The 23,528-nt window shown below is 58.1% G+C and overlaps 2 protein-coding genes across 13 annotated transcripts; one reads left to right on the top strand and one right to left on the bottom strand.

The window, feature by feature from the left end:
• Nucleotides 1-71: 71 nt before the first annotated feature.
• On the top strand, nucleotides 72-4,486 carry LENG1 (leukocyte receptor cluster member 1). Its single transcript, XM_002829730.6, has 4 exons — nucleotides 72-550; nucleotides 1,652-1,831; nucleotides 3,096-3,358; nucleotides 4,185-4,486. Exons 1-4 carry the CDS (start codon nucleotides 419-421, stop codon nucleotides 4,402-4,404), a joined length of 795 nt encoding a protein of 264 aa, XP_002829776.3. The 5' UTR covers nucleotides 72-418; the 3' UTR covers nucleotides 4,405-4,486.
• On the bottom strand, nucleotides 4,444-23,528 carry CNOT3 (CCR4-NOT transcription complex subunit 3). Of its 12 annotated transcripts, none has more exons than XM_063719709.1 (18): nucleotides 23,245-23,528; nucleotides 18,233-18,307; nucleotides 18,051-18,118; nucleotides 17,721-17,795; nucleotides 17,503-17,592; nucleotides 17,118-17,246; nucleotides 16,919-17,014; nucleotides 15,433-15,652; nucleotides 15,207-15,340; nucleotides 14,595-14,651; nucleotides 11,651-12,038; nucleotides 11,443-11,566; nucleotides 10,435-10,633; nucleotides 7,799-7,898; nucleotides 7,497-7,695; nucleotides 7,124-7,256; nucleotides 6,285-6,410; nucleotides 4,444-4,867 (listed from the first exon to the last, which is right to left on the bottom strand). In XM_063719709.1, exons 2-18 carry the CDS (start codon nucleotides 18,255-18,257, stop codon nucleotides 4,718-4,720), a joined length of 2,313 nt encoding a protein of 770 aa, XP_063575779.1. In that variant the 5' UTR covers nucleotides 18,258-18,307; nucleotides 23,245-23,528; the 3' UTR covers nucleotides 4,444-4,717. The 12 variants fall into 12 exon arrangements, 10 of the variants coding, with proteins under 10 accessions (XP_063575779.1, XP_063575776.1, XP_009231366.3 ...); XM_063719706.1 differs by having other exon boundaries at nucleotides 15,433-15,655; nucleotides 23,245-23,524; XM_009233091.4 differs by having other exon boundaries at nucleotides 4,444-4,816; nucleotides 23,245-23,524.

The raw sequence follows: 23,528 nt of genomic DNA, 5'->3' as shown, positions 1-23,528 counted from the left end.
GCTGAGCGCGCTTTGAAATCTGCGTCCTGAAGGTGGGGGCAGGGCTACAGCAGGGCAGGAGCCAATCAAATGTACGGGCATGTTTGTCGGTGCAGAGCGCTCTTCCGCAAGGAGGCTTGACGGTCATGTCGGCCAATCGACGGCCGCATCTGGTAGCATCAGGGGCGGGCCAACTTATGATTGGTTCAGATCTGTGACAAGCGGCGGTTGCTAGGGGATACCACGAGCCAAACGCCTAGCACTCGCTGTGATAAAGGGCGTCTCAGCCAATCACCTGTCGTTACAGGCCAGGGGGCCGTACCAACTAATTCGGAACCAATCTGCGGTCGAAGTAGGAACAAGACGAAGGGGGGGCATCCTCTCGCCAATCGGAAGTGCAAAGAGGCGGGCGTGCCAGTCCCTGGACAGCTACGACGCCATGAATATCTTGCCCAAGAAGAGCTGGCACGTCCGGAACAAGGACAATGTCGCCCGTGTGCGGCGTGACGAGGCCCAGGCCCGGGAGGAGGAGAAGGCGCGTGAGCGGAGGGTGCTGCTGGCTCAGCAAGAGGTAAGCTCGGAGGCCGGCCGGGCGGAGCTCCGGGGCCCAGCGCGCAGGCGCCGCGGTTGGGGGCCGGAAGCGGAGGCGTTGCGCAGGCTCAGTGTGCCCCGTGTGAAATTCGGGACCAGGCGCCGATCCCGTTTTCGAGGACGTTGCTCTGCAAACCTTGTGCCCACTTCCACGAAACCTCCCTTGATTTCGCCCTCGTCTTAGTTGTTCCCCCACTGATGTATTTCACGTGGCTAGAACAGTGTCTAGCACAAAAGAGAAGCTTAACATTTAATGAATCCGTGAACCCTTGGACAGTTCACGGAAATTCGGATCATTTTTTAGTTTGCCTGCACAGCCTATTTATTGAGCACCTACTGTATGCTAACTACATGCAGAGCACCTGACTTGCGGAATCCCCAATAAGCACTGTTCTTAGAGGGACACTGTCATCTCCGTTGCACGAAGTGAGATGGCTTCAGTGAGGGGAAGGCACATTTAAGGAGAGGGGGACAGCCAGGCTCCACGCCATCGCCATCGGGCGAGCCCTTTCCTGCACCGCCCCCTAGACACATACACACAAACACGGGCTTTCTGTATGGCTCCTTAAATGTTTGGTGTACACCCAACTTTCACTTCCTTAGCTAGTCTGATCCTCCACTGTGGGTGGGAGGTAGTCTGGGTTTTTAGAATCTCAGTAGGCTGCTGAGCGCTGTTTGAAAGCCGCGTCCTGAAGGCGGGGGACAGGGCTTCAGCAGACTTGGGGTAGTGACTTGGAGGCATGGCTAGAATTCAGATCGTCTGGCCTAATGCATACCTTTATGGCTGTTTTAATTGTCTCACTTGAGGTTAGGAACCCCTTTGGTTTAGGCCTGGGACCTCCTCCCATACATCCTTGATGTCCCGTGGTTTACTATTTGAAAGGGAGCTTACGAAACCCAGGCGTTGCCTCATCTGCCTACCCTCACCCCCAGCTAGGACAGGTGCCTCTTTTAGGCGCCTAGTGCTCCCTTTCTTATAACCCCAGCATCCTGGACTACCATTTTCTGTGGTGGGCACCAGACTCACAGTTCTTGAATTACCTCTAGGTTCTGAATGTCCTGCCGATAACTTTCTCCCCAGGCCCGTACAGAATTCCTACGGAAGAAAGCCAGACATCAGAACTCACTGCCTGAGCTTGAAGCAGCAGAGGCAGGAGCCCCAGGTTCTGGCCCTGTCGACCTGTTTCGGGAGCTGCTGGAGGAAGGGAAAGGAGTGATCAGAAGCAATAAAGAGTACGAGGAAGAAAAGCGACAGGAGAAAGTAAGCTGGCCTCACCCACTTCATCAGAGGGGCCATGAATCGAGTTGGGGGGAGGGGGCACTTTAGCCATTGGTTGCGACCAAGGTCAAACAAGAGTGAACACACAGAATTTAGGGCCATACCAAAGCATGACACTCAAAAAGCGTTGGCTATTGCCATCTGGGCGCCCACAGGGCTTGGAGGTAGATGCTAGAGGTCCCCAGCTGCTGGGCAAACCGCTCAGTTCTCCAAACTGGAGGAGTCTCAAACCTGATGGGCTTTTAAAAATTTAAATCAGCCGGCTGTGGCTCACGCCTGTAATCCCAGCACCTTGGGAGGCTGAGGCCGGTGGATCACCTGAGGTCAGGAGTTCAAGACCAGCCTTGGTCAACATGGTATCTCTAAAAATACAAAAAAATTAGCCGGGCGTGGTGGTGTGCGCCTGTAATCCCAGCTACTCAGGAGGCTGAAGCAGGAGAATCGCTTGACCCAGGAGGTGGAAGTTGCAGTAAGCCGAGACTGCGCCACTGTACTCCAGCCTGGGTGACAGAGCGAGACCCCATCTCAAAACAATCAAACAAAAAGTGAATCAATCGCCTCTTGCTTTTTGGCTAAGATCAAGTGTAAAAGGTACATCAGTGGCCATGCATGGTGGCTCACGCCTGTAATCCCAGCACTTTGGGAGGCCAAGATGGGTGGATCACCTGAGGTCAGAAGTTCAAGACCAGCCTGGCCAAACACGGCAAAACCCCGTCTCTACTAAATACAAAAATTAGCTGGGCATAGTGGTGTGTGCCTGTAAACCCAGCTACTAGGGGGGCTGAGGCAGGAGGTTGCTTGAACCTGGGAAGCAGAGGTTGCAGTGAGCCGAGATCGTGCCACTGCACTCGAGTCTGGGCAACAGAGCGAGACTCCATCTCAGAAAAAAAGCGGTACGTCAGCTCTTGTCACTCACCTGCTGTCTCTGGACTTGCTGACCCCACCCATCGCTTCTCTGCTTTGCTTGATCCCTTCAGGCTTCTCTTCAAGTCTCTCTGCAAAGATGCCTCCCTCTGAACACTCAAGTGGCTCCACTTGTCCCCTCCTTCCCCTGCTGTTACTGTACCTGCTACTGTCCCCCCCAGAGGGAGCTTGGCCTCTGTTGGTGTCTTCCATCCCCAGCACCTGGTACAACTGGTTCATAACAAGCCTTAGATACCTGTTCGCTTAGATACCTGTGTCAGGGAGACACACCTGACACCTTGAAAGATTATATCACATCTCTTGTATTTCCTGGCCCCCTCAGGAGAGACAAGAGAAGGCTCTGGGCATCCTGACATACCTGGGCCAGAGTGCAGCGGAGGCACAGACTCAACCCCCTTGGTACCAGCTACCTCCAGGGCGAGGGGGCCCCCCGCCCGGCCCAGCCCCAGATGAGAAGATCAAGAGCCGTCTGGACCCTCTGCGGGAGATGCAGAAGCATCTGGGGAAGAAGAGACGGCACAGCGGTGATGAAGGCAATTGCAGCAGAAAGGAAAAGGAGGGGTCTGAGAAGCAGCGACCCAAGAAGTAAGAAGGAAGACCCCACCTCGGCAGACCAGGGCCCAGACCTTCAGGGCTTGGCAGCAGCCCAGCATGGACACTGCAGGGTCTCTGGTCAGGCCAGCCAGGGACTCCGTGAAGGGCTGGCTGGGTGGAGAAGTGGTTCTCAGCATGTGGTCCAGGGAGGCCTAGGGGTCCTGACACCCTTTCCCGGGGTGCCGTGGTGTCAAGCCTATTTTCCTAACACTGTTGGCCTTTTCCACTCGCGTTCTCAGGCACGTAGTGCAGGTTTCCAGAGGCTGTGTGATGAGAAGACACCCTCACTCTGATGGCTAATGGTAGATGCTTGTGTCCAAACTTTCTTAGTTTTCACTTCTGATTTGCAGCATATTAACAGAACCCATTTAAACAAAAGCTCTTGAGGTCCTTGGTTTTTAAGAGTATAAAGGGGTCCTGAGACCAAAGAGTTTGAGAGGTGCTGGGTTAGAGAGTAAAAGCAGGCTTATATCTCCAGGATGCTGCACCCCTGGTCTAGAGGGGGTATACTGCCTGTAGTCTTCTTTTTTCTAGAAAGGAAAACTGAGGGCCAGGGGGCTGCTCAGTGTGCTTTCTTGACCTGGAGAAGCATCAGATTTTAAAGACTGGGGAGGACCAAAGCCCACAGAAGGGAAGGCCAGAGACGTGCCCATGGCGTCCCAGCACCAAGTGGCTTCTTCCAGCAGGCCTAAGGAGCTGAGGCTGGGGCGTGCTGGACGCAGCGGGGCTTCCAGGCGGCAGCTCCCTCTATGGGAGAGGTTGGGGGAATGGCTTCCTAGGGGCTACCAGCTTTCTGACCTCACTCCTCTCCCCGCAGGCCTCCATCCCTGGACCAGCTTCGAGCTGAACGTCTGCAGAGGGAAGCAGCCGAGAGGGCTCGGGCAGAGGCCCTGCTGGCCCGGGTCCAAGGCCGGACACTACAGGAGGGTCAGCCGGAAGAAGACGAGACAGATGACCGGCGGCGGCGGTACAACTCCCAATTCAACCCCCAGCTGGCCCGGCGCCCCCGCCAGCAGGACCCTCACCTTACTCATTGACTCCTGAGGGGGTACAGGAGAGGCCGCTGCTGCCAGCCGTCATATAAAACTATTTATTCATAAATATTTTCCAAAATGAAAATAGGTTTACCAAAAAATGTCCCTCACTGGGGAGGGGAGGAGGGGGCAGCCCTCGCCCCCGGGCCCCCAGGGTGGGGCTGAGAGGAAAACCTCCCGGCCCCCTCCCTGCTTCCTGGGAGAGGGGGATGCCCCGTGGCTTGGGGCCTCCCTCCAGTCTTCCAGGGCAGGGCCCTCACCTGGGCAGGGGGATCAGCATGCGGGGGAAGGGGGTGGGTAGAGGGAGGGGCCGGTGTCACTGGAGGTCCCGGTCCTCCAGGTAGCGGTACTCAAAGGTGAAGCCTTCCTTCTTCCGCTGGCCCCACTTCTCGTAGTCAAAGTAGATGTAGGTGCCCTGGCCGGGGGAGAAGGCGGTCAGTGAGTGGACGAGGAGGTGGTCTGGGATCTGGGCCGGACCAACAGACAAAGGGGACAATTCTTAGGGCTGTGGATGTGTCAGGCACCGGGCCAGCTGCCCTGCACGCGCACACTCTCATCCACCCTCACGAGGTTCTTCTTGGGTAGGAAATGTTATCACGCCACTTCAGCGAGGAGGAAACGGAGGGGGCCGCAGAGAGGTTCCACCGGAGCCAGCTGCCAGAGCGGGGCCCCAGCCCCAGGTGTGAGTGCACAGCCTTCGTTTCCTCGAGGGCTGTGGCTTTTGAGCACCTCTCACGTGTGAGTACAGGATGCACAGCCTAGCATTTAATCTTCACAAAGACCTCGAGGCAGCGGGTACTGTCACCCTTGTTCTAGAGAATGGAACAGTCTCACAGTCTAAATCCAAGCACTCTGCAGGGACATTTTATTGGTGACGGAAGTGGTGTGGGAATTTCTGAATGACTGGATGCCCTGAAATGTACTAAGTTGGAGGATGGTTTCGGGTCAAACCAGGAAAGGACAGGAAGTCTGTGGTTAACGTCTGAGGACACAATGGGAGAGGAGCTAGGTTCTAAATGAATGTCTTAAATGCTTCAAAGATGGCAACCTGGGAGAACCAGGAGAGGGGACTGAGTTCTCTGAGGACAAGGACCTTGTAATACTTCATCCCCATGAAGGGGCTCGGCATCAGGGAAGTATTTGGTGGAAAAAAACATCACTGTAGAACACACCAACTGAAAGTAATTTGAAAAAAAAAATCCATGACACTGACTATGTAGCAGTCACCATTAAGTACTTACATGTTATTAACTCATTTAATCTTCATAACAACTGCATTAGGTAGGTCTTCTTCCCCCCATTTTTACAGATAAGGAAATTGAGACACAGAGTTTCGAGTGACTTGCCTAGAGTCACCCAGCTAGACTGGGCTCAAACCCAGGTAGGTTGGCTCCAGAGTGTTTGCAAGCAGCAGGAATTTCCCAGTATTAGAACTTGAGAAGCCCATTCAAAAAAACTAGTTTCCCCACTGAGCCCCTGCCCTGCTGAGTGCTGGGACCTGGAGTGAAGTGGGCATCAAGGTCCCTGGGCAGCAGAGCCCACAGCCTGGCGCAGGGACACATACTGGGAAATCCCACACCCCAAGCGAGTGTGCCCAGCACTGCGAGGGGGAGGCACTGGGCTGGGTGGCTCCAGGAAGGCTTCTTTGAGGAAGGGACATTTGGGCTGAGACCTACAGGAGGCCTAGGAGCTGGCCAAGTGGAGGATGAGAGGGCAGTGTTCCAGGCTGAGCAGACAGCCAGAGGGACGAGAACTTGGTCAAGTTGAGGGACTGCGCCAGCTGAAAGGTGGAGGCGAGGGAGCAGAGGCCACCAGGGGCTGCCTGGAGCCTGGGGACTCTACCCCAACCCTAGCAGCGGGAAGAGAGGGGGCGGGGCCCTCACCTGCTCGAACTCGTCAGTGATGGTCTTGGGCTCCTCGTGCCTCTGGAACCACATCATGTACTTGGTGTGGAATCGCCACGACTGCTTCTTTAGGGCCTTGGCTGCCAGGTACTGTGCCTTAGTGCCCTGGGGGAGGAACAGTGGAGAGGGGGATCAGGGGGCCCCCAAACTGGGTGGGGAGCCAGGGGGATGGGGCAGGACATCAGGGCTGAACCCCGGCCCCCGCCACAGACCACAGTTGGGCTGGACAATCCTCTTGGAGATGGGGCTGGGGGCACAGAACATACCAATGCTGGTCAGAAGGAAAATGAGACAGGAGGTGAAAATTGCTTTCAGAGAAGCTTTGAGAAGGAAGAAAAACTAATGTGTGATGAGAGCTGAGAGAGGAGGCAATTTAGAAAATTTCCCAAGTGGGGATGAGGGTGGAGGTCACTCATGACTCACTGGGGTTGGGAGGGGGCTGGACAGTTCCCCAGTGGTCTCCAGGGAGGCCTGAGAATGTGCCGACGAGCAGAGTGGGGTCAGCCTAGACTGAGGGGCTGCTGGAGCAGGGCTGGGGAGGGGCCGCGGGTGAGCCGGTGAACAACTGGAAGCGGGGCTGAGGTGTGCCACAGTGGACCAGCCTCGCTGCCAACCCAAGCAGATCTAACACCTCTGGGCTGGAAGGGGGGACAGGGACAGGTGGATTTGGGAGAGGGGCCCAGGAGTGGGAATAGGGAGGGGGTGCGGTCCCAGTGGCCGCAGTGGGGCACCCACCTCACCCCTCCAGCCCGAGGGGGGACGGCGGCGGTGGCGGCGAAGCCGGGGGGCCCGAGGCTGCCCCGGGGGCCCTGCTGTACCTCCAGATAGTAGAAGATGAAGAAGAGTGTCTCGGTCGACAGGCGCTGGTAGAACTCCACAGTGTCCGAGTGTGGGGGTGGCATCTGGTGGTGGTAGGGGGGCGTCGGACAGGGGTTCCGGGGGAGGTACTGCCTGTGGGAGCAACAGGTAGGTCAGCGCCAGCTGCCTACTGGTCCTGTCCTGATCAAAAGGGTGCTCAGACATGCATCCCTGCGGGGGGAGGTGGTACAGAAAGACCCGGGGTGGTGCTGACCTTCAGTGGAGAGCCCAAGTCAGGGGCCTGGTGCTCTACCCACAGCCTCACAGGTTCAGCCACTGCCTCCTCGCTAAGACTCGAGTCCCAGCCCATCCCCCTTCCCTGTGGCCCCTCACCGGATACGCTCAGAGTCAGAGGGGTGAGGCATGTGGTGCCAGGCGGCCTCTTCCATGGCCTGCTGATAGAGCTGCTCCTTGGTGAGGGGCACAGGGCCCAGTGGACAGACACCCAGCGACAGCGGTATGTTCACCTCTGACAGCTGCAGGGGCGGCTGGGCTGAGGCCGGAGGTGCTGATGTGCTGCTCAGGATGATGTCTGTGGGGAGGGGTGGGGGTCCGGCCCCCTCAGTGGTGAAGATGGGTCAGGGGCAGCCCCTCCTCTTTGGCCCACTGCTTCCCCACCATCCTGGGTCCCTCACCTCGCTCAGTCAGGTGCAGCGTTGGCACAGGGTCCTCGATGCCAGAGCTGATGGCTGCCCGTTCCGCCATGGACTTCAAGGAGCTCAGAGGCTCAGGGGCCTGGGGAGGAAACAAGGGAAGCGAGGCCTGGCCTGAGCACTGGGGCTGCAGGAGCAAGTGCAGCCTGACACAGGCCCCAGATGCTCTCACCTGCCTTGTCTGGGGGCCGTGGAGGGCCAACGACCCACTCCTCACGATCTACCCATGACAGGTAAAAGCATCAAACTGTAGGGAAACAATTGGAAACCACTGACGCATTCATCAGCAGAGGAACGTCTAGTAAGTGGGACTCTGCAGCATGGAATACTACGCAGAGATTTTCAAAATACAAGTTCGTGACATACTACAGAAGTAAACGCCAACCTGCAGAATATGTACAGTGTGCTACCATTTTTGTCAAAGGATGTGCCAATAGTACACGCTCCTTCACTAGGGACACCTACACGTTGGGAGAGCTCCCGCCTGTCTTGAAGGAGGCAGGAGGTCTACATGCTCAGCTGTCTGCCTGTGACTGGCATGGGGTGACTGGAATCGGGGTGGGCCCAGTCCGGCTAGGCTTCAGTCTCCTTGCTGACAACAGGTAGGTGGGGTCTCCAGCCCTGCAGCCACAGCGTCGTTTCCTATTACAAAGGTTACAGCAGGCTTCTGTTCCCCAAAGTCAGGGCTGGTTCCTCCCATCTCCTCCAGCCACGTGCAGCTGTCCCTAACCCCAACTCTGTGCTGGACTCTCCACAACAAGTCAGTCGCCAAGGCTTATCCATCCTGTCTCGCTATATCGCCCAAGCAGGTCTCAAACTCCTGGGCTCAAGCTATCCTCCCGCCTGTGCCTCCCTAAGAGCTGGGATTACAGATGTGAGCCGCCGTGCCCGGCTATCCGTCCTGCTTGTAACCCCCACTGGATGGCTCCCTTCCCTGTCACGCCACCATGCCCCACACAGCCCAGGCCTGTCCTCTCCTGCCCAGACCACCCTCCCTCTATCCTGTCCTCACCAGCCCCGGGGGACCTTTCCAATGAAGTCATGTTGTTCCTTCTCTACTCCAAACCTTGCCATGGCTCCCGACCACCCACCCCAGCGATTCATTTTTGTTGGTGGTGGTGTTAACAGATATGGACCCCTTTTGAAAATCTCAAAGCTGCTGTTTCCCTTTTTCCAGAAAGATGCACGCACTATAAATATCCCATCCACCTACTTCTAAAATTTGGGCCAGGCACGGTGGCTCACACCTGTAATCCCAGCACTTTGGGAGGTCGAGGCGGGTGGATCACCTGAGGTTAGGGGTTTGAGACCCGCCTGACCAACATGGCAAAACCCCATCTCTATTAAAAATATAAAAATTAGCCTGGCGTGGTGGCAGGCGCCTGTAATACCAGCCACTCAGTAGGCTGAGGCAGGAGAATCGCTTGAACCCAGGAGGCGGAGGTTGCAGTGAGCCAGATCGCACTACTGCACTCCAGCCTGGGTGACAGAGCAAGACTCTGTCTCAAAAAAGAAAAAAAAAAATTAATGCTTCTGTTGGGCCAGAAACTGTTCCAAGAGCTTTACGAGGATGATTTAGTCTTCCAAATAACCCTACATAGTAGGTATAATCGTGACTATTGCCGTTTCCCAGATGAAGGAAGGCACAGAAAGGACAATGCCAAGACTTGGACCTGGACAGCCTGGGCACACACACTGCCTCCTGGACAGCCTGGGCATACACACTGCCCCCCGTGGAAGCTGCGCTACAGTATACAGTATACTGGCTCACGAGCCAAGCCCCAGCTCCTGACCCTTGATGATCAGGACGCCACCGTCCTGTCCTGCTACACCCACTATCTCAGCCCTGCAGCTGGTGGCACTGCCTCCTGCAGAGTGGACACCTCTCTCCTCTCTGCTGCATCCTGCCCAGCTTCCGAAGCACCCAGGCAGATGCATGCTCCTCCTAAAGCACCTCCTGAAGCCCTTCCTGCAGCTGTTAGCCCCTCTGCCTGGTCCAGGTCTCAGCTTAAACATCACCCCCTCTCAGAGCCTTCCTGGGCCTGTCTCCCAGGTCAGGTCAGATGCCCCTCGGTGGGCCCACAGCAACCTTCCCTGCAGCTGCCCCAGCAGGGAAGCTTCCTAAAGGGAGGAACCAGGCTGCATTCACCCAACACAAAGCTTGGCCGCCAGTGGACTTGAACAAGTGTTTTCTCGACTGAAATGGTTTCTTAGCTAGGAAAAGGAGGGTAGTGAGCTAGGTAATGGGTTATGTGAAGTATAAAGACTGGTATGCCTTATGAGGACAAACGGGGACAGAAACTGAGGGCCTGCGGGGGGGATGAAGATGGAGACCCAGAGAGAGCAAGCAACAAGTACAACCAAGAGAAAGGAAAAGAGACCCAGAGAAACAGAGCTTTGGAGGGAACAAGAGGGGAGGTATGAGAGCCCCCAGAGATCAAGGTCACGGGGAGGGTGGCACAGAAAGACCTGGAGAAAAAGCAAGTGTCAGAAGGGGACAAAAAGCCAGAGAAAGAGATCCAGAAAGAGGGTGGGGGCAGGGGGCGCAGCTAGAGACCTGGAGGAAAGAAACAGCAGAGTCAGGACACAGAGGCTCGGGGGACGTCCTAGGAGCCCACCTTGATTTCCGGGGCGGTGCTGAACTGTGGAGGCCCATTGAGCAGGGCACCGGCTGCCTTGGCATCGCTGAAGCTGGGCGTTGGGGAGCTGGGAGGATTCACAGGCAGTGGCACCAGGAGGCTGGGTCCCCCTGAGTTGTTCCCTGAGCCTGGGGCCACGCCCCCAGCCCCCGTTGGGGCTGCTGCACTGGGTTCCTTCCTGGAGAGAGAGCATGGAAGAGGGAGTTGAGAGGAGGGTCCCTGAGGGTGGGATGGGCAGAGAGGCCTGGCTGGAGAGAGGGGAGACTGCACAGATCAGATGGGATCTGAGAGGGGCAGCTGAGGGTAGACAGATGGGGGAAAGAAGTGGTTCTCTGGGCAAACAAAGGCAGAGCCCAATCTTTGGAATGGTTTCTCATCAGCAGAGGAGAGCTGTGGGGGTGGGGGTGAGGATTCTTGGGTGCTCCACCAGGCCACAGGCTGATCAAAACCACTTGCCTTGGGCAGGTGTTCACAGGGCCCACTCCCCCTTGGGCAGGCTAGCTGGAGCTAGGGTGAGGGGGCCGGGAAGCAGGCCTTTCCTTTGTGCACATTAATCTTTCTTAGGGCATTCTTCAGGAAACAGGCAGACCCAGTGGAATGGTCTGAGCTAAGATTTGGAGGCGTGGCTGCAGAGGAATGAGGACAATTCACTTTGAAAAGTGAAACAGTGACCCTCCGGTGGCAGTCAAGTGGCCTCAGGCAAGTAACAGAAATGGGGAGGAAAGGGTATGGGGCTCTTGAGAAAACTTCCACTTAGATGAGAACGTATTTTAGAATGTTCTGAAGGGCAAAGCAGGGAGGCTGATGTAGTTTCCTTGCTGGAAAGAAGTGGAGGTGTAACACCCGACGGAGGTGGAGGGTAGCGCTCGGCCATTCCCAGCAGCAAGGGCGGGTGGTTCAGAACCCATCGATGCAGGGGTGAGGCACCAGTGCCTCTCTGTTTCGAAAGGCTGCCACCCCAACCCTGCCGATGGCCGAGACACTCACGAGGTGCTGGGAGGTGGGTTGTGGGGGCCAGAAGGGGGGCCCAGGGCCTGGCTGCTGGCATTGTTGCCCCCACTGCTGCTCAAAGCCACCTCTGCTGGGCTGTCTGCCACAACTGAGCTGTAACCTGGGAACAAAGAGTAAATGGAAAGGGCTGCTGCCTGCGGCCCAGCCCCGTCCATGCCCCCCACCCCACTGCCTCCCCACTCACTGGTGGCGCCATTCTGCTTGCCAGCCCCTCCACCGGCACTGCTGTTACTATTGCTGCCGCTCCCTCCGCCTCCGCCGCCGCCTCCACCGCCTCCGCTAGGCTGGACGCTGGGGGGCCGGGGCTGGGTCGTGCTGGGCCCACTGGGAGCTGGTGGGGCCACAGCCTGGGCATAGGGAGCAGGGGTGCCCGAGTTGTGGCTGGGAGCTGGACTGGCCTTGGGGCCCAGGGCACTTGGGGGTGCTGCTGGGGCGGGGACCCCATTGTTGCCAGGAGTGGTGCTCAAGGCAGAGGCAGCAGGCGGGGGGCCGGAGGGGTAGGTGGGCGGCACAGCTGGGGACTGAGGGTGCTGGTTGCTGTGGACAGGCTTGGAGCCGTTTTTGGCTGGAGACTGCGGGTGGGAGAGAGCAGAGGGTCAGGACCCAGTGGGCCAGCTGGTCTCCCTCACCATCCCCACCTCAGGCTCCATTTTCGTCCCAGCAGCCTCCTCTCTGGCCTCGCTGCCCCCAACTGCCCCTGCCCTCTTGGGGACCTGGGTGACCTCACCCTCATGGCTTCAATTGCCTTCATGCTTAAAACACTCACACTGATTTCCAGCCTGCCCAGCTTCCCAAGTCCTGCCTGGACACCGCCCCACGGACACCCCCACAGGGATCTGACACACAACTTAGGTTGTCAGCCAGAGAAGACCCATCTGTTGGAAGCCAGGGGACTAATGGGACACACCTAAGTGTCCTCAATCTGAGATTAGCTGGAGCCGCCTAATGTCCAAGAGTAGAAGGAAAAACAGCTGGAAATTGGATAGTAATTCTGAATGTCACCTGAAGGGTCACAGAAACTACTCACAGGGCTGGAAGTTACCAGCACTCCAGAAAGCGGTGGGAGGGTAAATGTGCTCACGGTATCCCCACCGCAGGCAGCCTGCCGACAGCACTCGGGCTGCCGAGCCTAACCGCCTCCTGGGCTTCTTTCCAGCCACCCCACAGGCACCTTGCGCTTACTAAGAGCCCAACAGGACTGACTACCCACTTCTCTCCTGGGGATCGCTGCTTGGCAGTGGGGGCCTGGGAAGGTGGCAGAGCCCAGCCTGGCCCCTGGAGTACCTGCCTCAGTGTGTCCTCATCACCTCCTGGCCCTGCTGCCCGCCCTCACTACTACCTGCGAGTTCCCTCAGTCTCCACAACAGCCTCCTCAATGCCCACTCAGGGTGTCCCCTTGGAACCATCCATCCCATTAGCCCACAGAGGGGCCTCAGGCCCATGCTGCTCCTGCCTAACATGCTTCTGTAGCAGCGTTTCCGAAAGCGTGCTCCTGTCCCGGGAGATGTTAAAGGAGTTGGAGAAGCACCGCCCGCCACCGTCCCTCTCAGAAACTTGCAGTGTGTGTTATCAGCACAGCAAAGGCCCCATCACTTCCTAGGCTTATTTGACTCTGGAGGCCACTCAGGTCCACAAAGCCTGAGCCCCTCAGCCTGACAGTCCCAGTCCCTGTGCTCACAGTTGGGCCCCTGGCCCTGCAGACCTGGCCAGACTCATCTCTCCCCACTTCCAAGCTTTCTGTCACAACTTGCCCATGTTACTGGCTGCCACCTCTCCCTGCCAGGCAAACTCACCTGACTGTGAAGCCCAGGGCACTCCACAGCAGCATCTCCTGACTGCCTGGCCAGGCCGAGAGTGACCTGCGCTACCCCCCTGACCACAGCACCAGTCCCCTGCCCACCTGCCGTGCCCACCTGCCCTGTCCACCTGCCCTGCCCACCTGCCCTGTCCACCTGCCCGCCTGCCCTGCCTGCCTGCCCTGCCCACCAGTCCCTGCCCGCCTGCCCTGCCCGCCTGCCCTGTCCACCTGCCCTGTCCAACTGCCCTGTCCACCTGCCCTGCCCGCCTGCCCTGCCCGCCTGCCCTGCCCACCTGCCCTGTCCACCTGCCCTGCCCACCTGCCCTGCCCACCAGTCTCCTGTCCACCTGCCCTGTCCACCTGCCCTGCCCGCCTGCCCTGTCCACCTGCCCTGTCCACCTGCCCTGCCTGCCTGCCCTGCCCACCAGTCCCTGCCCACCTGCCCTGCCCGCCTGCCCTGTCCACCTGCCCTGCCCACCAGTCTCCTGTCCACCTGCCCTGTCCACCTGCCCTGCCCGCCTGCCCTGCCCACCTGCCCTGCCCGCCTGCCCTGCCCACCAGTCTCCTGTCCACCTGCCCTGCCTGCCTGCCCTGCCCACCAGTCCCTGCCCACCTGCCCTGCCCGCCTGCCCTGTCCGCCTGCCCGGCCCACCAGTCTCCTGTCCACCTGCCCTGTCCACCTGCCCTGTCCGCCTGCCCTGCCCGCCTGCCCACCTGCCCTGCCCACCTGCCCTGTCCACCAGTCTCCTGTCCACCTGCCCTGTCCACCTGCCCTGCCTGCCTGCCCTGCCCACCAGTCCCTGCCCACCTGCCCTGCCCGCCTGCCCTGTCCGCCTGCCCTGCCCACCAGTCTCCTGTCCACCTGCCCTGTCCACCTGCCCTGCCCGCCTGCCCTGCCCACCAGTCCCTGCCCACCTGCCCTGCCCGCCTGCCCTGCCCACCAGTCTCCTGTCCACCTGCCCTGCCTGCCTGCCCTGCCCACCAGTCCCTGCCCACCTGCCCTGCCCGCCTGCCCTGTCCGCCTGCCCGGCCCACCAGTCTCCTGTCCACCTGCCCTGTCCACCTGCCCTGTCCGCCTGCCCTGCCCGCCTGCCCACCTGCCCTGCCCACCTGCCCTGTCCACCAGTCTCCTGTCCACCTGCCCTGTCCGCCTGCCCTGCCCGCCTGCCCTGTCCGCCTGCCCTGCCCACCTGCCCTCAGGGCAGCACTGATTTCTGACCCACCTATGTCCACCAGCCCAGCACAGTGGCCAGCGATCAGGCCTCAATATGCCTTTGGGAACCAATAAATAAGTGAATGGCATGCCCACCCATTCCAGGCTCACACCCACCTGGCTGACTTCACTGTCTGTGGAACGTCCCCTCTTCTTATCATCTTCAGAGTTTTCCTGAGGTAGGGGAGGCAGAATAGAAACCTGTGTGACCTCTGGGGCTCTGATGGAGAACCGCCAATCTCTGAATGTCCCGGGGAACTGGGCCCAATTGACTGTCATTGTGGCCCCAGAACTGGTCAAATGGCTGTCCTTAATCTGCCTGGAGAAACCACCTAAATTCAGGTTCTCCAATGTTCTTGTTCTCTGGGAGCCAGCACTGACCCACCAGCCTCTTAAGGATCTGGGAACCTGCTCTCCACAGGGAAGCCAACCCTTGGATCCCTGCCCAAGGTGGCCAGCTACCCAGCCTCCTCAGGCAGCCCAGGCACCGGCCCCTCCCACCTCCCAGATCCAGGACCTAAACTGGCGCGGAATGCACCCTATTACTCTTTGTGTTCTTTAGGGACCCAGATGTAGGACCTTAGGGTGTGCTCCAAGAGCCTAGACCCTGGATACCTAGATCTGTTTCCTCAATTACTCTCCCCTGGCCACTTTGGAGTGACCCAGATTTGTCTCCTCGAGTCCTGCCCTGCTGGAAACACAAGGTACTAGTGCCCCGTGGGTCCTCACCGTGGTACAGTTGGCTGGGCTGGGCGGGATGGGAGAGCTGGAGGTGGTCGAGGTGGGCGTGCTGCTGGACTGGTTGAAGATCTCATCCTCCATGTGGCTGTGGCTGGGGGGGGAGGTGGCGACCAGCGCCTGTGCTGTGGGGGCAGAAGAAGGGCATGCTTAGCTGGCTCACACAGCCCACTCTGGGCCCTCACTTCCTGTGCCACGATCAGCCCCAGGGCCTCACGAATGTCCTCGAGGTCCAGGTCATCATAGAGAAACTCGTTCTCCTCGAAGTCAGGGTCCTGGGATGAGTCAACATAGTACTCAACGTCGTCCTTGATCTTGCGGATGGCATCAACGAGGATGGAGTCATTGTCCAGCATGCGCAGGATGGTCTCTAACATGCGCACGTGATAGCGGTGCTTCTCGATGTGCCGCTTCAAGCCCTCGATCCGGTCCTGCTTCTGCTGGCGAGCCCAGGGCCAGGCTCAGGGGCTGCAGAGCACCTGCTTGGCCCCTCCTGCCCCCACAGAACCTGTCCTCAGTCCCTGACCCCTGTGGAGACCCAAAGCCTCCACGCCAGCCCCTTCGGGGTGGGGCAGATGGGGTCCACCCACCCTCTGAGCCCTGTGGGGACCAATCTTAGCCTTGACATCTTGGGATCCCACTGCTCCCTCCTCTCCCCACACCTTTCTGGCTCCAGGAGTCCTTGGAAACCTCTAAAAGACCCAGAGGTCCTTGTGCCATCCCACGACTTGGCCTCCATCTGCACCTCACCTGACAGCCCAGATTTCTCAACTGAGCCCGCCCACCACTGTGACTGCCTCTGGCATACAGATCCCCTCCGACTTGCTCCAGCAGTAACAATGATAACCCCCATTCGTGAGGAGCTTGCTGTTTAGAATCGTGATGATATTTGTCATCACTAGGCCCCCCAACCGTACCCATTTATCCCTGAGGGAGCCCAGATTCATAAGCCTCGCTTCTGCCCTCCCCTCAAGGCCCCTTTAGGATTTAACATCTTAGCCTCGGTTCCAAATCCCTGCTCTGTTCAAGGACCCATCATCTCCCCGAAAGCCCCTGGTTCGCAAACCCCTCAGGGTCTGACACCTGACCCTGTCATCTTCCACTTCCTGACACTCTCCCACCCACAGCTTCCCTGAGGACCCGTCTCTCCCCTCCCTGTCTTTCTGGTTTCGACAAGTCCGTACAGTTTGTATCCCTTTGAACTCATACCCCACAATCCCGGATTTTAGAACCTGGGACCCCAACATCCAGCTTTGTCCCAGACTCCTCTCTTCCTTCAGGCCTGGTTCTCTGCCTTCTCCATGTTCTGCCTTGTCTCTACCCACTGTGCTCTCCCTAGGACCAGGGCCCTCTGGGTGCCAGGAGGCCTCTTGCCATGGGTGTCCTTCAGGTCTCACTGTTACTCTGTGGTCCAAGCTCAACCTGCACTCACCTTCCCCCAAATCGCTCCTCTTCACGAAGGCCCCACTGTCTACCCAGACACCCAGGGGACCCTGAGATTCTGTCTGACCTCCTTCCTGCCCCACCCAGGCAGCTGCTAAGCCCTCCCAATCCTCTCTCAAATCCCTAATCCCGGCTCTTGGCCCTGTCCGCCTGAGGAATCCGGGCCCCAACTCCCAGGAGCCTAAATGACTGGCCTCCGGCTGGCCAGCCCATTCCCATGCCCATCCCCATCCCAAAGGTGTCGGGTCTCCCTCACTCACATCCTTGTCGCCCTTCTTCTTGCGTGTCTGCACTGACAGTGACTCCACTTCACTCTCAAACTGGTCCACCTGCATGTTGAGCGTGTCGATGGTATTCTAGGGGAGGGAGAGGAAGAGGAAGCCCATCAGCCAGGGTTCCCGCCTACACCCAGGGCTCAGGATCCTCAGAGTTCACCTCCTGTTCTCTACCCCAACTCACCGTGAGCCACTGGCCAACCTCTTCCTTCTCCTTCTGGGCAGGATCTACCTTCTGGGCCAGGCCCAGGCCCTCCTTGCTGTAAGCTTTGGTTTTGGTCTCTCGTTCCACAACTTTGAACCGTTCCATTTGCTGTAGAGAGTGCAGTTGGCAGGGGGGCTCTCAAAGGTGGGAAAGGAGCTGACTAAGGGCCAGCAGACACTCAGACCTGAGCCTCGTGACCCTACTTTCTGAGCTCTGAGTCCGCTGTCTCTTCCCTTCCCTTAGGTACAGAAACCTTACTTCTCTTGAGGAACTCTGGGGTCTGGCCATTCTGCCTCCACCCCTTGGGATCTCAAGAATCTGGTGACCTCCCCACCTCTCTGGGACTCAGGCTCTGGGCTCCTACCGTCTCAATGAGCTTGCGGTTGTCTATAAGCTGCCTCTTGTCCTTGATCTCGTTGGACGCTACCCATGTCTTGATCTGGTCCCTCAGCCGCTGCAGATGGGAAAAGCAAGAAAGTCAGACCTCAGGACCCAGGAACTGGGGCCCACAGCTCCTTCTCCCTGGGACCCAGCAGTCCACTCTCCGAGTTCCCTCTACCCTCAGGCCCCCAGCCCCCTCACTTGTAGCTTCTTAATCTCCTTCTTCAGGTCAGCCTCATACTTTTCTTTCTGGTTCGCATTGGCTGCATTGTGGAGCTGAGGGATGGAGAGAATTGAGAAGTCAGTGTGGGAGGGGATGTCCCAGCACCCACTCCAGTGACTCTTCCTTATGCTAGGGACTGGAGGAACCCCCCCAACCCCTACCCCCAATCCATCTTAAAGCTGATTCTCTTAGGTCCTCAGCATCTGCATATGTAGCCCCTCCTGCTGGTCAACACCCAGAGGTCCTGAGCCACCTTCCTGTGCTCTCCTCTCTGAAGACCCAGATTATTAGGGTCTCAGCCCCTGTACCTTCTGCCAAATATCTTCAAACTGCTCCACGCCCTCGGACACCTTCTTGAGGCAGCGATCAATCTCACCTGGCCAGGGAGGAACAAGGCTGTGAGAATCCTGCCCAGGCGGCAGGTATCTAAAGAGCAGTCCTCAGAAGAGGGAGCACGTGGCTACAGGTGCAGCAGGAAGTCATCTAGTACCTTGGAGTTTGCGCTTGTCCGCCATCTTCCCTGCCCTACAGACACACTCTCTTCATACTCTCTTGGAGACGGACGCTGCTAGGAGAGATTGGAGAGGAATTAACACATATTCCCTGGCTGGTAAAAACCCAGAGATACGGACCTAGTCAGCATAGTGAGGTAGGTGGGACTGGTAAAGGGAAGAAGCATTTGCTATCTGACAAGAGACCAGCCCCAGTTCTCCTGAGGCTCGCTTGACTGCCCAGCATAGTGTCTGGCCAACAGGGGACCCTATAAGTTTGTTGAAACAAGAAAAGTTACATACTTTTTTGTGTGCCTCTGACTCAGAAAGTGGAAAATTCCTAGAGCATGGAGTACCTTCTCCCCAGATTACACTCAAAAAGGTTTTTCAGAGCAGGACAGTCATGTTGCACACAGCTGATGACTGGGATGGAGGCATTAGCCCTGGAGATCATACTTTCTACTCAGAGGGGCTGGGCACAGAGGTGGCTAGGAGAGGTCATCCCTCAGACAAGTCAGGAGACAAATGAAACTGGCAGCTCACAGAGAAGGGCATGTGTGTGTGTGTGTGTGTGTGTGTGTGTGCGTAAGCTGTAGGTAGAAGAAAGATTGGGGGTGGGGGAAAACGACGGCGAGCAGAGATGCCGAAAACTATGAAGAGCTGAACCCACTCATACAGACAGGGCTGAATGCCAAGTAGAAGGGACTTAAACCACCAAGAAATTTATTCCAGAGCAGGATCCTTAAACCCAAAGGAAATAACACTCCTAACTCAAAGAAGCTGACACCAAGAAGGGTTAGAGATTTGGGGGCAGAAGGCAGTATCCAAGAGAGACCTCGGAGAAGACAGAAATCTTACTAAGATAAGAGGGTGCAAAGGTACCGCAGCTGTGAGGGAGCCGATCTGCACACACGAAGGAATCCCATATCAAGTGGATTGGTAACTTAGAGTCAGGGAAACATGTACCATCAGGGCAGTAATCCAAAACTTAAAGAGAGGAGCGTCTTTATTTTAAAGGAAGTTACCTGGAACCCAGAAAAGACTGAGGTCAAAAGGGAGTTCCAAGGAGCTTTAGTCCAAGGGAAGACACATCTTAGGGCCTGACAGCGAGACCAGGGGAGCCCTGGGGAGAGAGGCTTATGCCTCAGAAGAAGACTTCTGAGATACCAGCGGAGATTGCCGTCTTCCCCTCCAGGATGGGGGCCTACAATGAAAAGCACAGTTCCCTGGGATCCAGGGGCCGCTCCCACTCTACTTGTGCAGGGCAGGGCACCCTGGAGTAGTCACTTACTTTAAAGACAGAAACAGCCCCATACTGAGGACCAAGAGCCTCAATACAGAGGGAAGTCACACCAAAAGGGTTCTCACCCAGAAGGAAAGGAACATCTGGCAAACAGTGCTATCCAACAGAACTTTGCAATGCTGGAAACACTCTATTTGCACATATCTGCTGGCCACTGAACATCTGAAATGTGGCAAGTGTAATGGAGGAACTGAATTTTTCATTTTTAACTAGTTACTAATCACCACATGTGACTAGCAGCAACCATATGGGACGGGTGTGCTTTAGAACAAGCAGCCCATAAAGGACAGGGCTGGTACCTTACCCCCAGGGAGAATTTTCCCAACACCGCAGGGACCCATTCTGGGTGGTAATAGGTAGGGGTGCTACCTTACACTTGAGAGAACTTAAGTCTCCTCGGTAAAAGCCCCAACCTAAAGAAAGCGGCAGCAGCCCCCGCCCAGGTCAGCTAACACGCCCTACCTGGGGAACCTCCAAGAAGGCAAAGCAACCAACAAAAGGACCCAGGAGAAGGCGCCACGATGGGGATTCAGGCTGAGGAGGGGCAAGCCCCTTTGACCCAGGGAACTCACACAAGGCAAGGGACTGGACACCAGCGCTGAGGTGTGCAGGGATCCTCACCAAAGTCCAACACCCCAACACAGAAAAGCCTCTTACTGCATAGGGGGAACAAGAATGTGAAACGAGAGCTTACACTCCCTCTTTCCATCCCAAGAACCCAACAGAGGGTCATGGGCAGGTGCTCCAGCCCAGAGAGAGAAGAGGTCTCATGGTCTACACCCCTAAACAAGGCAATCAACACCTTAGGGAGGTGACGCCCTCCCTGTGTCTCCACATGGAAAGGACTGGTATCCCAGTGCAGAGGAAGAATACCCCCAGAGAGGAGACCACACTGTGGCAGCAAGAGAACGAAGTCCTGGAGGGGTCAGAAGCCAGGTGGAGGGGAACAAGAGCCCTAACCCAGGGAGGTGATGTTTCAGACAGAACAGCGTGACATCGAAGTTGACTACAGCTGAGACCCAGCGAGGAGGCAGCTCCTCCACAGAGAAGGGGCAAGTGCCAGAGGCCCAGGGTACTTGTCCCCTAGAGAGGCTGGAGCCTTAGCCACAGCAGAGAGAACACCTTCCTCGCTAAGAAAATCCCTATATCATGAGGGTATCTGTACCTCTGGTCCCCCCAGCAAAGAACCAGAGAGAAGGGAAGCTGGAGCTTGAGTCTCAAAGCAGAGACGCCGCCAGAGAAGAAAGAGCCCCATCTGCTGTAGTCAGGGGGGCATCCACCAAGATCCTCCAAGGAAGGCGGTGATCGCAGGTCCACTCTCAGGCGTGAAGAACCTGTGCTCCAGCAGCAAAGGCTCTCCAAGAGCACTGAGGAATCTGGGAACCTCAGCCCAGGAGGAGACTTACCCAAGAGGAACACACATCCCCACAGGGAAGGGACCCACAAGGCGGGGGCGTGGGGTGAGCAGGACACCAGCCTCACAGGAGCCAACACGCTAAAATCAGAGCCAAAACCAGTAAAGAAGAGCTCTCCAAACTTCATCTCAGGGAAGATAATACCACCACACAAAGACTCGAGGAGGGAGGGGCAGGAGGCTCAGCCCTGGGAAACTAACACCGGGTGGTCCTTAACCTTGGGGGCCGTCATGTGCCCACAGAGTGGTCTTTGTCATACACCTTTGATCTGGGAGAGCTTCCGCCTCTGCAGCAAGGAGCTCTGGGAAGTGATGTTGAAGGGTGATCCTAAACCCGGGTGGCTGCTGATGTGGTCACACAGAGGCTCTGAGACTCTAGAAGGAGGACGCGTTAGAGCCTGGGGTAGAGGTAGTCATCTCCACTGAGATGCCCCATGCCAAGGGTGGGGGGCTGGAAACTCCTACCTTGGAAAGTCTACACCAGAGAAATCTCTGGTCCCAGGGACGGGGTCTACAGTGGAGTCTCCTGCTTGAGACTTAGGTATCTTACATCCACACAGCCAGGAAACTATGCCTTACCCCATACAGTGAAAAATCAAGAGGGGGTTTTGGAAGCATTAGCCGGGGGAACCTGCATCCGAGAGGGGTCCTCAGCCTTACGATGGGGACACACGCAGAGGCGTGGACACCTCAAATCCAGAAGAGCAGCCGTACCAATACCAAGGATGGCAAGAATCTTATCCCTGGGGGAGGCGACACCAAGAAAGGGTCCTTACCCTGGAGAGAAGGCACAGCCCCAGAGGGAAGAGCCCCCACCTCGCAGTACAGGAACCCGGGTCTAGGAAGCTTCCTACTCTCACGGGGTACCAGCAGTGGGGCGGGAAGGCAAAATCCTTGTTCTCCAACTGCGGACACCCAGCGTAAGGGTAGATGGGAAGACAACAAACCCAGTGTGGGATCTGATGCAAATATCAAGGGCAGTGGGCTTCTTGGTCCCTGGAGAGATGACACCCTAAAGGAGGAGACTGATATGAAGGCGGAAGAAGCCACATACTCAGGCAGGGGTGAAGGGAGTGAGGGGAGACATCAAAACCCCTCAGCGAAAGGGCAGGAGAGCTCACCCCGGGGTGGGTAGCCGCCCTGCACTGAGAGGCAGGGACTGCTCAGAAAGAGGGGCTGGCGCTGCCCGCAGTGGGAGCTCACTAACATGGACAGCGTGGGGGCTTAGTGTCCTTCACCAGGCACCCGAGCGCCAGGGGAGCCCAGCAGCCCCCAGCACCAAGACCACAGTGGTCCTGATATCACTGGGAGAGGCCCACACCCAGAAGGTCGGAGAGTTAGGATGCAGGGGAGTTCAAGGCTGCAAAGCCAGGGGCAGACGCCAGGATCAAAGAAGTGTGAGAGCTGAGGCCAGACGTGAGCCACACTGAGGACGGTCCTGTACCCCAGGTGGGGGAAAGCCAAACTCCCCCAAAAGGCAGGCGCCCGGTGCAGCGGGATGGCGAGGCTTCAGCCACCCAGGACGCTACTCGCTAGGAGAGGAAAGAGCTGCAGACTACAGAGGTGGAAACTTCGGCAAAGGCTCCAACTAACGGGGAGTTTCTCCTCCACTCTTCTCCCAAGAGGCTCCCATCCGATACAGACGGGCAGTTGGAACCTGAGATCCAGGGGAGGCTGCGCTCCCGGGAGCAGTGAGGAGGGATGCGGAGGGCGGCCTCGGTCCTGGAAGGGTGACTTCCCCACCCACCTGGGGTCCTCGTCCCGACCACCACCACCACCCGCCCCGCCACCGTCGAGGGAGAAGCCCCTGCGCGGAGGCTGCCCCACAACGCGAAGGATCGAGGCCGAGGGGGGCAGGCACCTGAGCCCCGAGAGGGCGGGCACCTGGGACCAGGGGCGCCTCCATCCTTCCAGCCAGGAGCCAATACCGACGCGGAGAGGGGCGGGCACCTCGCGCCCGGGAGGCTTCGCACCCTCACACCCCTACCGGGGGGCCCGACGCGATGCCACGCGGGGAGGCGGCGGCGGGCGGGGCCCGGGGTCCGGGTCGCGGAAGGACCCCCGGGAGGCGCTGAGGGGCGTGAAAGAGGCGCAGGAACGGGAGGGCGAGAGGGAGGGAGCCGCCCCCCGCCGGGAGCCCCGCGCTGCAGAGGCGGCGGCAGGGGGCAGGCGAGGGGAGGCCATGTCGCGACAGACGGCGGTGTCGCCAGGGCGGGAGGCGGCGGGGAGGGCGGCCGATGGCGCCGGGGGGAGGAGGGGAAGGGGTCCGGCCCAGTCGAGCCTGACGCTCTCACCACAGGAGCTGGCGCCGCCGCTGAGGAGCGTATCGCGACAGGCGGGGGAGGCGAGCGCCCGCCGCCTTTTTCTCGCGCCCCGGGCCCGGGCGCTATCGCGATAGCGGCGCGAAGCGGAAGTGGGGTTAGGGGAGTGGGCCCGGGGTTGTTCTGACGACGGGGGTCGGGGCTCAAGGGAGGCCGCGGCGTCTGCCGATGGCTCCGCGGAAGCTGACCGGGCCCGGTCCAAGATGGCGGCGGCGGAGGAGACCTCCCCTCCTCTCTTCTCGTCTCTGGCGCCGACC

The sequence above is a fragment of the Pongo abelii genome, chromosome 20 (assembly GCF_028885655.2).
Source record: "Pongo abelii isolate AG06213 chromosome 20, NHGRI_mPonAbe1-v2.0_pri, whole genome shotgun sequence".
Lineage (NCBI taxonomy): Eukaryota > Metazoa > Chordata > Mammalia > Primates > Hominidae > Pongo > Pongo abelii.
The sequence above is the reverse complement of the archived record's forward strand: the minus strand, read 5'-3'. Positions and strand labels throughout refer to the sequence as shown.

Bases quoted from the DNA above. Each gene is read 5' to 3' on its own strand.
- LENG1 (XM_002829730.6), top strand. From the start codon at position 419: ATGAATATCTTGCCCAAGAAGAGCTGGCACGTCCGGAACAAGGACAAT. The intron at 551-1,651 runs GTAAGCTCGGAG...CTTTCTCCCCAG, and splicing joins TGCTGCTGGCTCAGCAAGAG to GCCCGTACAGAATTCCTACG. The intron at 3,359-4,184 runs GTAAGAAGGAAG...CTCTCCCCGCAG, and splicing joins GAGAAGCAGCGACCCAAGAA to GCCTCCATCCCTGGACCAGC.
- CNOT3 (XM_063719706.1), bottom strand. From the start codon at position 18,257: ATGGCGGACAAGCGCAAACTCCAAG. The intron at 15,656-16,918 runs GTGAGTGAGGGA...TGGGCTCGCCAG, and splicing joins AGAAGAAGGGCGACAAGGAT to CAGAAGCAGGACCGGATCGA. The intron at 7,899-10,434 runs GTGGGCTCCTAG...TTTCCTCCCCAG, and splicing joins GCACCGCCCCGGAAATCAAG to GCCCCTGAGCCTCTGAGCTC.